We start from the raw sequence: 12,700 nt of genomic DNA, 5'->3' as shown, positions 1-12,700 counted from the left end.
TTCTGGAGCAGCCCTTATTTCTTTAGACATAACCCAATTCATTAGTCTTTAGACTAGGTGACAATTCAGAGTCCAGATCAAGAAACAGAGTTGCAGTTTAACACACCTCTGCATCTTCCATCTTTATCTCATTGTGACAGTGATAAAATTGTGAAAAAATGCTTTAGATAAACAAAATAATATGCGTTTTAGTGAATATAAGATTTTTCTCTGACTTGTTTTTAAAGAACTTGACTTTTATGATATTTCAACCTTAAAATACCTCTTCCTAGTTCTGCTCACTGCCACGTCACGTGACTGGATGCGGAAGTGGAGTCAGCTGACTGAGAAGCTGTTTAATCCTCGGTTTAGCTCCATGGCTAACGTCGTCGCTTTTTAGGTTGTATTCCTCGTTGCTGGACGGACTCTGGAAACAGATTTTTGGCTGATAGTTTCAGAAGACGGCTCCTGTGACTGAACCGAAAAGATGAAGCTCCTGTTCTGTGTCGAGGCTCTCTGTTTGGTGTGTTTTGTGCTGCTCAGTCGCGTTTCAGCGAAGGTAAGGCTGCTGTTAGCCTGGTTAGCTAACTGTAAACAGAAAATGCCGATGGTTGCTCATTGAAACTAAAATCTGCTTCCTGAAACTTTCCTCTCCTCTGTTTTTAAAATAGTAATCACGGATTGGATTATTGTGGCTTTAATAGGTAGTTACGCTTTTATATTTTTCAATGCAGGTCTGTTGAACAGAATTGAGTGGAAATTGCGACAGAAACAAAAATCACAACAGTAATTTAATTAAAGCTTCCCAACTAATTTAATTAAAAATATGTTAAACGTTTTAATCATCGAAGAAACAACAGCAACGCAAATACCACAATAGGTTTCTTAAGCTTTTCTGCTTTTAAGTTTCACATTTCTATTTTTTTAATCAAATTTACTTCGTTTTTATTTTTTGCTACTTTTGGCTACTGTAAATTTGACTTTACTGAATCAGGGAATTGATATTTAATTAATTTAATGATCTAGTTTGTATTGTTAACAATTTTATGAACATACTGATTCACTTAAATAATGTGAAGCAAATGATGTTTTTTTTATTTTTATACAAGAGAAAAGTTGGCAGGAAAGGAGGTGGAAAAAGTAAAAACCCCAACTTATGAGAAATCACAAAGGTGGACCAAAACCTTTCTTGTGTTACAGAATTCAGAAGACATCCGCTGTAAATGCATCTGTCCGCCATACAGAGAAGTGGAAGGACATATCTACAAACAAAATGTTTCGCTCAAAGACTGGTGTGTTTAGAAACCTCTCTACATCTTTTTAATACTATTTTAATGTTAATAACAGTCTAATAATGCTGTCCTCACATCAGTAACTGTCTTCATGTGGTGGAACCGATGCCAGTGGCAGGCAAAGATGTCGAGGCCTACTGTTTACGCTGTGAGTGTAAATTTGAAGAAAGAAGCTCGGAGATTATTAAGGTAAGTTCATGTTCAAAAACATGGATAGAAAATAATATTTGTATGTTTATGTTCATGCAACATCTGTGTCCTGCTTTTCTTTGGGACTTTATCTGCTCCGATTATACATCCAATGTATAGGTTTGCTGATTTGCATAAATCATTTAACACAGTGGCTTTCAGTACAGCCACCCCCCACCTCTCCCTTCAGTGGAAGTACATTTCTCGAGCTTGTCTGCATCAACATGACTGGATAAATTGTTTCTATGATTTTTGTAAAAAAAAAAAAAAAAGTCTACATTTTCAAATTTGTTAAATTTATTTTCATATTGCTGCTTGTGCTGTTGCTTTGCTGCAAGAAGGGCTTAGGTTCAATTCCCAGCGGTGGAATTTCTATGTGAAGTTTGCCTGTTCTCTTCGTGCATGTGTGGATTTTCTCCAGGTACTTCGACTGTTTCACACAGCCAAAAAAAAACTATTTTAGGTTAATTGGTCACTCTAAATTGCCCTTAGGTTTGAGTGTGTGTTTGCATGCCTATTATGTCCTGTGTGTTTTTGTTGGGCCTGTGATGGACTGGCAACCTGTCCCCATCTCTCTCCCATTGATGCCTGGAGATAGGCACTGGCTCCCTCATGACCTTGCAAATACCAAACAGATGTAAAAAATAAAAATAAAAAACTTATTCATGAATATAAAAAATATCAGACAAAAAATAACACAATAGACTCTAAAGAACAAAGTTCAAACTTGCTCTTTCACAGAACCGTTCAAGTTATTAGTTATCCTGACTTTCTTTTATCAGAGTTTGGGTGCTGTTGCTGTTCTTCACTGAGATTTGTTTATAAAGTAATTTTTTAGTTATCATTTTGCAGCAACAGGAGGCCAATGGGTCTCTGTTTATATTATACTCTTCTTCACCAGCTTGGTATTCATCATTATATGCACCCTCTGTGATTGCTCTCTTTCTTCAGGTTACCATCATAATGTACCTCTCCATTTTGGGCCTGCTGCTGCTCTACATGGTCTACCTGACTCTTCTGGAGCCCATGCTGAAGAGGCGGCTGTTTGGTCACTCCCAGCTTATCCAAAGTGAAGATGATGTTGTCGGGGTATGTGTTGCTCTTAAAGTTTACTGATTTTCAGCTGAGACAGATTGCCTGCTTTATATTGCTCAGACTCTGAGCTCTATCTGTCATCAGACTTTTTATGTGTTAGTGAAGGGTCATTCATTGCAAATAACATCACGTTGTAGCCCTCCATTGTGGGTAAATATTAACAATGCGTCTAGTCTGCTGTAGTTCTTCCGGTGCATGTGTTTTTTGTTGTCTTTCATGGTATAGCTGACTCCTTCAGCGTAACATCCGTTAGTTGGGGGAAAAAAAACTCACTGAAATATGACACTGGGTACTCAGCGAATCCAAAACAATCTCAACAGATGCTTCAAGCTGCAACTTAACAATACATTAGCAACCACAATCACAAGCAGAAACAGTGCAAAAAGGAAGCTCTCAAAAATGGATTAGCTGTATTCTGTTCACTACAAACCAAGTGTATTTGGCTTTAATATTCTACAATAGGGAATATTAAACAGAAATCAGCTTAAATTTACAAAATGTTCCTGTGATGCCAACGATCTAGGATCTGGAACAGTATAGTTGTGGTGCTGTTGGATTCAATAATTTAACTAAACCTTCACAGACCCCTGTGTCAGCCCACAAAGTATTATGCGGTCTGTGGTGGGTTTTTTTCCCCCTAATACAGCTAATTTTCTATTCATTATATAAAACTCATACTTTTCAAGTAATTAAACACCATCATCAATTTTTTTTAGTCATCCTAGATTTCTTTATATGTTGCTTTCAAGGATGCAGGCCTTTGTATAATCATTTATATATTTTGTAATCAATGGTTTTCAGGCTTTTCTGAAATTTCTCTTTGGACTTTTGCTGCTTTTTCTACCCATTTTGTATCAAGTACCAAATCATTTCTAGAGGATTTTATTCTGCTCTTGAAGCTATTTAACTCTGTTCCTGTTTTGTTGGCAGAATCTATAAAAAATGTTGAAAACAACACTTTTACACACAGCAACTAGTATTTTAGGACATTCCTTACTGTTCATCTACTCTAGATGTTTTTAGTCCTGATACTTCTTTAGTTTGTCACTTGACCACTGATGGTAAAGTAGAAGGACTGGATTGCAGGAGTGCTGCAAGATCTCACTGATATACAAGTCCTTCTAAACAAATTAGCATATTGTGATAAAGTTAATTATTTTCCATAATGTCATGATGAAAATTTAACATTCATATATTTTAGATTCATTGCACACTAACTGAAATATTTCAGGTCTTTTATTGTCTTAATACGGATGATTTTGGCATACAGCTCATGAAAACCCAAAATTCCTATCTCACAAAATTAGCATATCATTAAAAGGGTCTCTAAACGAGCTATGAACCTAATCATCTGAATCAACGAGTTAACTCTAAACACCTGCAAAAGATTCCTGGGGCCTTTAAAACTCCCAGCCTGGTTCATCACTCAAAACCCCAATCATGGGTAAGACTGCCGACCTGACTGCTGTCCAGAAGGCCACTATTGACACCCTCAAGCAAGAGGGTAAGACACAGAAAGAAATTTCTGAACGAATAGGCTGTTCCCAGAGTGCTGTATCAAGGCACCTCAGTGGGAAGTCTGTGGGAAGGAAAAAGTGTGGCAGAAAACGCTGCACAACGAGAAGAGGTGACCGGACCCTGAGGAAGATTGTGGAGAAGGGCCGATTCCAGACCTTGGGGGACCTGCGGAAGCAGTGGACTGAGTCTGGAGTAGAAACATCCAGAGCCACCGTGCACAGGCGTGTGCAGGAAATGGGCTACAGGTGCCGCATTCCCCAGGTCAAGCCACTTTTGAACCAGAAACAGCGGCAGAAGCGCCTGACCTGGGCTACAGAGAAGCAGCACTGGACTGTTGCTCAGTGGTCCAAAGTACTTTTTTCGGATGAAAGCAAATTCTGCATGTCATTCGGAAATCAAGGTGCCAGAGTCTGGAGGAAGACTGGGGAGAAGGAAATGCCAAAATGCCAGAAGTCCAGTGTCAAGTACCCACAGTCAGTGATGGTCTGGGGTGCCGTGTCAGCTGCTAGTGTTGGTCCACTGTGTTTTATCAAGGGCAGGGTCAATGCAGCTAGCTATCAGGAGATTTTGGAGCACTTCATGCTTCCATCTGCTGAAAAGCTTTATGGAGATGAAGATTTAATTTTTCAGCACGACCTGGCACCTGCTCACAGTGCCAAAACCACTGGTAAATGGTTTACTGACCATGGTATCACTGTGCTCAATTGGCCTGCCAACTCTCCTGACCTGAACCCCATAGAGAATCTGTGGGATATTGTGAAGAGAACGTTGAGAGACTCAAGACCCAACACTCTGGATGAGCTAAAGGCCGCTATCGAAGCATCCTGGGCCTCCATAAGACCTCAGCAGTGCCACAGGCTGATTGCCTCCATGCCACGCCGCATTGAAGCAGTCATTTCTGCAAAAGGATTCCCGACCAAGTATTGAGTGCATAATTGTACATGATTATTTGAAGGTTGACGTTTTTTGTATTAAAAACACTTTTCTTTTATTGGTCGGATGAAATATGCTAATTTTGTGAGATAGGAATTTTGGGTTTTCATGAGCTGTATGCCAAAATCATCCGTATTAAGACAATAAAAGACCTGAAATATTTCAGTTAGTGTGCAATGAATCTAAAATATATGAATGTTAAATTTTCATCATGACATTATGGAAAATAATGAACTTTATCACAATATGCTAATATTTTGAGAAGGTCCTGTATTAGAGGTATGGTTTCTGCATTTTAGCTGCAAAGATGGTGAAGGCACTCCTCCAAATGGATCCCCTATACCTTCCAAAGAAAGTCAGGCGAGCTGATTGTGTATCCTAACGCAACATGACTAATGCTTCAAGAGACAGAAATTAAATTAAAATTGATTCTGTTTTTTATTGTAGCATTCTAGCTTGCTTTTGTGTAACTGGATCATGACTACGGGAAAAAGGAGGAACAATACATGGTTTGATCAGCCTCCAGGAAAGCTGGCTTTTACAGCATCTTAAAAAGAACCCAGCGAACATAAAACAAACAGTAATGTTGTTTTATGACATTCCTACTACTCCATGTGAAAAAGCCCAATTTAGGTGCTCAAACGGAGCATAAAACTAATCAGTTTGGCTTCCTTTGGCGTGGCTGAATGTTTAGGTTTTAACAGGTAAAATGTTGCTGCTTTTCCCTAAAGGGTGGAGGTGGAGCTACAGCTGCTTTTTGATGACGCTGTGATTGGAGTTCACACAAGAAGCATTTATATGTCAGATGGCCAACAACAAAATGTTAATATTTACATGAAACATGGGTCTGTAACAAAACTTTGTCACTTCAAAGTGCTGAGCAAACTAAAGTCTTGTTAACCTGTTTATCTAGATGTAACATTTGTTGCACAGCACGCTTTTCACTGCAACAAGCAAGAAGTAAAAAAACAACTAAGTAACTGTAATAAACTGGGCTAAAGTAGGACTGTTGCGACATTCACCATACAGGAAAGTAGGAGACTTGTGATGTTTACTAAACCTTTGGTACAAAGATGCTGCCAGACTCCTATCCACTCTCCCTGACAGTAATCTTCTTAAATTGCTTTTCTCCTGTGATTATTGTAATTTTGACAAATTAACAGCTTATTTTGAGTCACTTTTAGTCCATGCAAGTTTAAACACAAAACATGGAGGACAGCTCCAGGTCAGCATAAGGACTAAGGCTCAGTACACCTTGGAGAATGTGTGTCTGCCACAGGCAGCTGTTGTACATGAGCTCATTTGGGTTAATACGTATTTTTCTCACCTTGTAAGAATTTTTGTTTTTTTAAAGAACATTCTTGTGTTTTCTTCTTATCTGACCCCCAATTGCCCTTTTGGATTTTCAGGACCAGCAGCCTTTTGCCAATGCTCACAATGTCCTGTCCCGTTCACACTCCCGACCCAACATGCTAAACAAAGTGGAGCACGCCCAGCAGCGCTGGAGGAGGCAAGTCCAGGAACAGAGGAAGTCTGTGTTCGACCGCCATGTTGTTCTTAGTTGAACAGCTATCCGAGCTGTTGGTGGAGGGGAAACAAGAAAACGATATTTAAGAAAATAATTAAACACTGTGAAAGAGACCCCAGTTTAATTTGGTTGTACTCTTATTTCTGGTTTTGGTTTTGAGGTGATCATGGTACAGAAATGTGGATCTGTGAAGCAGAAGTTACTGGAAACTGTTGTTTAGTCCACAGAAATGATTATAATAGCTTTAATTTTGCACATACTCACGTGAACGAGAACAAATAAATTGCTCAGCAACGTAAAAATTTCAAGTTGGATTTTCATCCATCTAAAACACTCCAATTGTTCTGGTTTACAAGCTTAATGTCAATAACTGGATCAATCAGTGGTAAGTATTTTGCACTGTAAAACATGAACATGGCATAAAAACAGCTCATCTCATTGCAGAGGAAGCTACTGAGTGTGAAATATTTGAGTTTTCAGTCTTCTTTGGAAAAGCATGTTTTGTAGTAGCTACTTTATAGAAATTTTTGTCTATCCATTTGTCCTACCACTTGTTAAATGTCTTACAAATGGTCAGAGGTTTCTTACATACATAACATTTGATATTTGGACATAGTTTAATTGAACTCTACAGGAATCATTAGTGATGTTATTGTTAACGTAGCTGTGTTACTGATTCTCACCCTCATGATCTCAGTGCCCTCTTTGAATGTGTAACAAATTTCCTGGATAATCTTTGATATATTTTGTGATTGGTTTAGCATCCGTTCCTTAATGAAGTCCTTGTTGTCTAATGGACAGTGTGGATGTGGCAGAGTGCACTTACTCTCAGCTCAATGAGGTTTATTTTGTATGACATGTACATTCCCAAAAGTGGATAAAAGACCACTGAAGGGAGACCCATGAAAGTGTTCTTAACTATTCTTCATTGGTAACCTTTGACTTTAAAATACATTTGTCAAAAATCTGACTCGTCTTCTGTTTTTTCCCAGTCTACTGTGCTAATTTTGTTTTCAAGACTGAGCAGCGTGCTGCAGGAGCATTTCACACAGTTTTTGATGTCTTATTAATGCTGTTGCTGCCAAAGGACTTAACGTGCAGATATTCCATGGATACCTGGAAATCCCAGGACAACAATGATCTCTAATGCCTTTAAGCTGATACAAACCATTATTTTCATCCCTAAGATTACTGTAGTCTATGTATAATCACATTATCGTCACCATTTGGTTATACAAAGTGAATACAATGGATTAATTAGGAGCAAGATTCTTAGTTTAATATAGCTTAGTTCAATAGGCTCCCTTTGGGGTCTCAACAAGTTTATGTTCTGCTTCTATTCAACATTTTAACATTAGTTAAGGAATATAGATGTGAAGTAGCTCAAATAAACTAAACACCTATTTAAAGAAAATATTTTTTCTCATGGAGATCTCAGATACTTGTGATTTAGCTGGTGAGGTTAAATAAATTACAGCTGATGTTATATTTGGTTTTCTAAATATATTTTATTTACACTTCAGAAAATTTGCAAACTACAAATTTTATTTTAAATAATTTAAAAGGTTAAATTATAGTAAACAAACATTTAAAAAAATAACTTTGGTATAATGTAAATACAATTAATCACTCAGTCTGACCTCTGATTCAAAGGGAATCGGAACTGAGAAAGGGCTTGCTGTAATTAACTCCCATCAGTTCTTTTCCTCCTCTAAACATCATTTCAAAGTGTTATCTACATAAGTCAATTTCAGTGTATTTAAAATTTCAAGTAAGTTTTTCTTTACCACTATAAATATATGTAAATATATATAATATATATGTGTGGGAAGGTTCAGTTATGTTTCCCAGCATTTAAAAATAGAGGTTTTCCAGCTGTAACAAATCAAGGTGAGGTAAGGTAAGGTTTCAGGAAAACATTTATTATGTAGGTCAATCAAAACTGGGTTTTAGCAAGTCTAGATTTAACTCTATATGAACTACAGGATTTTGCCACATCTCAGCAATATCGGGGCCAAATTTCTTTTTCTGTTCACATCTTTAACAAAACTGGAGAGTGGGTTTCAACAGCAATTTGTGGGGACAATTATTCATAATTTATAAGAGATTAGAAAACATTGGTGATCCTTCGGTTGTCCACTGATCACCACCTGGTAGTGAGTTGGATCCACTGGAAGAGGAGAAAGCCGGACAGACTCGGCAGGCCAAAGCGCATTGTGAGGGTCTGCTGGGAACGTCTGGCGGGGCCCTTGGCCAGGGAGGTATTCAACTCCCACCTCCGGGAGAGCTTTGACCAGATTCCGGGGGAGGTTGGAGACATAGAGTCCGAGTGGACCGTGTTCTCCACATCTATTGTCGATGCTGCTGCCCGTAGCTGTGGCCGTGAGGTCTGCGGTGCCTTTCGCAGTGGCAATCCCTGAACCCGGTGGTGGACTCCGGCAGTAAGGGATACTGTCAAGCTGAAGTAGAAGTCCTATCTGCTCTGGTTGGCTTGTGGGACTCCTGAGGCGGCTGACGGATACTGTGAGGCCAAGCGTGCCGTGGCCCGTGCCGTGGTAGAGACAAAAACCATGCTGAGGCCATGGAAAAGGATCGGTTGGCCTCGAAGCGATTCTGGCAAACCGTCTGGCGCCTCAGGAGAGAGAAGCAGTGCTTCGCCAACACTGTTTACAGTGGAGGTGGGGGGCTGCTGATCTCAACTGGGGACATTATCGGGCGGTGGAAGGAGTACTTCGAGGATATCCTCAATCCTGCTGTCACGCATTCCCTGGTGGAAGCAGAGGCTGGGGACTCGAAGTTGGACTCCATCATCACCCAGGCTGAACTCACCGAGGTGGTTAAAAAGCTCCATGGTGGCAGGGCTTCGGGGGTGGATGAGATCCGCCCTGAGCACCTCAAGTCTCTGGATGTTGCGGGGCTGCCACGCCTCTTCAACTTTGCGTGGCGGTTGGGGGCAATGCCTCTGGACTGACAGACTGGGGTGGTGGTCCCCCTTAAAAGAAGGGTGACCCAGAGGGTGTGTTCCAACTACAGGGGGATCACACTCCTCAGCCACCCTGGTGAGGCCTATGCCAGGGTATTGGAGAGGAGACTCCGGCCGATAGTCGAACCTTGGCTTCAGGAGGAGCAGTGTGGTTTTCATCCTGGCCGTGGAACACTGGACCAGCTCTACACTCTCTACAGGGTACTCGAGGGTTCATGGGAGTTTGCCCAAACAGTCCACATGTGTTTTGTGGACCTGGAGAAGGCATTTATCTGTGTCCCTTGTGGTGCCCTGTGGGGGGTGCTCCAGGAGTACGGAGTTGGGGGCCCTTTATTAGGGGCCAGCCAGTCTCTGTACAAGCAGAGCAGGAGTTTGGTCAACATTGCCGGCACTAAGTTGGACCTGTTCCCGGTGCATGTTGGACTCCAGCAGGGCTGTCCTTTGTTGCCGGTCCTGTTCATAATTTCTATGGACAGGATTTCTAGACGCAGCCAAGGGTCGGAGGGGGTCTGGTTTGGAGCCCAGTGGATTTCATCTCTTCTTTTTGCAGATGAAGTGGTCCTGGTGGCCCCTCTGGCCAAGATCTACAGCATGCACTGGGGCTGTTCCCAGCCGAGTGTGAAGCGGCTGGGATGAAGATCAGCTGCTCCAAGTCCGAGGCCATGGTTCTCAACCGGAAAAGGGTGGCTTGTCCTCTTCAGGTTGGAGGGGAGTTCCTGCCTCAAGTGGAGGAATTCAAGTATCTTGGGGTCTTGTTCACAAGTGAGGGGAGAATGGACGGTTGACAGACGGATCGGTGCGGCTGCCGCAGTAATGGGGACGCTGTCCTCTCGATTTACCGTTGGGTCTACGTTCCTACCCTCACCTATGGCTATGAACTTTGGGTCATGACTGAAAGAACGAGATCCCGGATACAAGCGGCTGAAATGAGCTGCCTCCATAGGGTGGCTGGGCACTCCCTTAGAGATAGGGTGAGGAGCTCGGCCATCCGGGAGGTGCTTGGAGTAGAGCCGCTGCTCCTCCACATCGAGAGGAGCCATTGAGGTGGCTCAGACATCCATACCAGATGCCTCCGAGACGCCTTTCTCTGGAGGTGTTCCAGGCAATCCCCCCGTGAGGATGCCCAGTAGACAGCCCAGGACACGATGGAGGGACTTTGTCTCGCCTTGGGGTCCGGAGGAGCTGGAGGAGGTGTCTGGGGAGAGGGACGTCTGGGTGTCTCTATTGAGTCTGCTACCCCCGCGACCCGGTCCCGGATGAAGCGGAAGACGACAACTACGAGCACGAGTAGATTCCCTATATGCTGTTGAACCAGCCACCTGCCCAGGTACAGGAAGCTAATTATCTCTATGCCCTTAAGTTAAAAACCTGTTTGAAGAGGGTTTACATCTAGCATTTTACACAAGATCTGTCTTACCAACTGTTAGCTACTAACTATTTTATGTTGTCTTTAACTTATATACATCTGTTTTATGTGTTTGTAAATAGAGCAGGCCCTAGGCAAAGGTGAACAAAGCCCATAAATGCTTGATTTTTTAAAACTGACCATTGAGAATGTGAATACTGTTAAATATTATTTGACAGTTTCAGCATAGATAAATTAAAGGATTTCAAGTTGTTAAAAATGTACATTTACTATTTAAAAGAACTGGTAAATTTACTCTGTAAAAAAATGTAATTTTCATTGTTAGATGGTTGTGTTAACATAATAACAATTTGAGGCTACGAATTTAACCTTTTCTTTGGGTTTGAGCACAATTTGCACATAAAAACAGCCCATCAAAAAATAGCCAATTATCCGTGACTGTTTTAAACTCAGCCAATTAAACTTTGCCCACTCTCCCAGGTTCCACCAAATCTGTATTGGAACGCTGTTGGTGAAGATGATCTTCACTGGAAGAAGAGCTCCAAATTATTTTTTGCTTAAGGCCCTATACATCTTTGGCCCAACCCTGTTTGTAAATTTTCCTTCCGGTATATATATATTTTTTTTCATTTTTGCCTTAGCTTAGCCCTTCGTTAAGCACATTGGGTTGCAATTGTGCCTTAAAAGTGTAATTTAAATAAATTCCAATTGAAATAAATATATAATGAAACATTGGTGCCTGATGATAGTTTTTTATGCATTAAAATGAATCTGTCTCAGCACTACAATATACAGGGGTTGGACAATGAAACTGAAACACCTGTCATTTTAGTGTGGGAGGTTTCATGGCTAAATTGGACCAGCCTGGTAGCCAGTCTTCATTGATTGCACATTACACCAGTAAGAGCAGAGTGTGAAGGTTCAATTAGCAGGGTAAGAGCACAGTTTTGCTCAAAATATTGAAATGCACACAACATTATGGGTGACATACCAGAGTTCAAAAGAGGACAAATTGTTGGTGCACGTCTTGCTGGCGCATCTGTGACCAAGACAGCAAGTCTTTGTGATGTATCAAGAGCCACGGTATCCAGGGTAATGTCAGCATACCACCAAGAAGGACGAACCACATCCAACAGGATTCACTGTGGACGCAAGAGGAAGCTGTGTGAAAGGGATGTTTGGGTTCTAACCCGGATTGTATCCAAAAAATATAAAACCACGGCTGCCCAAATCACGGCAGAATTAAATGTGCACCTCAACTCTCCTGTTTCCACCAGAACTGTCCGTTGGGAGCTCCACAGGGTCAATATACACGGCCGGGCTGCTATAGCCAAACCTTTGGTCACTCATGCCAATGCCAAACGTTGGTTTCAATGGTGCAAGGAGCGCAAATCTTGGGCTGTGGACAATATGAAACATGTATTGTTCTCTGATGAGTCCACCTTTAATGTTTTCCCCACATCCAGGAGAGATACGGTGTGGAGAAGCCCCAAAGAAGCGTCCCACCCAGACTGTTGCATGCCCAGAGTGAAGCATGGGGGTGGATCAGTGATGGTTTGGGCTGCCATATCATGGCATTCCCTTGGCCCAATACTTGTGCTAGATGGGCGCATCACTGCCAAGGACTACTGAACCATTCTTGAGGACCATGTGCATCCAATGGTTCAAACATTGTATCCTGAAGGCGGTGCCGTGTATCAGGATGACAATGCACCAATACACACAGCAAGACTGGTGAAAGATTGGTTTGATGAACATGAAAGTGAAGTTGAACATCTCCCATGGCCTGCACAGTCACCAGATCTAAATATTATTGA

General features: G+C 41.5%; 1 protein-coding gene across 1 annotated transcript; it reads left to right on the top strand.

The window, feature by feature from the left end:
- Nucleotides 1–305: 305 nt before the first annotated feature.
- Nucleotides 306–7,504, top strand: tmem9b (TMEM9 domain family, member B). The gene is made up of 5 exons (XM_047362539.1): nucleotides 306–538; nucleotides 1,180–1,271; nucleotides 1,352–1,460; nucleotides 2,412–2,549; nucleotides 6,416–7,504. The coding sequence occupies exons 1-5, from the start codon at nucleotides 467–469 to the stop codon at nucleotides 6,569–6,571; spliced, it is 567 nt and encodes a 188-aa protein (XP_047218495.1). The 5' UTR covers nucleotides 306–466; the 3' UTR covers nucleotides 6,572–7,504.
- The last annotated feature ends 5,196 nt before the right edge of the window (nucleotides 7,505–12,700 follow it).

Source organism: Girardinichthys multiradiatus, chromosome 4 (genome assembly GCF_021462225.1).
Source record: "Girardinichthys multiradiatus isolate DD_20200921_A chromosome 4, DD_fGirMul_XY1, whole genome shotgun sequence".
In the NCBI taxonomy this organism is placed as follows: domain Eukaryota; kingdom Metazoa; phylum Chordata; class Actinopteri; order Cyprinodontiformes; family Goodeidae; genus Girardinichthys; species Girardinichthys multiradiatus.
This window is presented reverse-complemented; position numbering and strand designations above follow the sequence as displayed.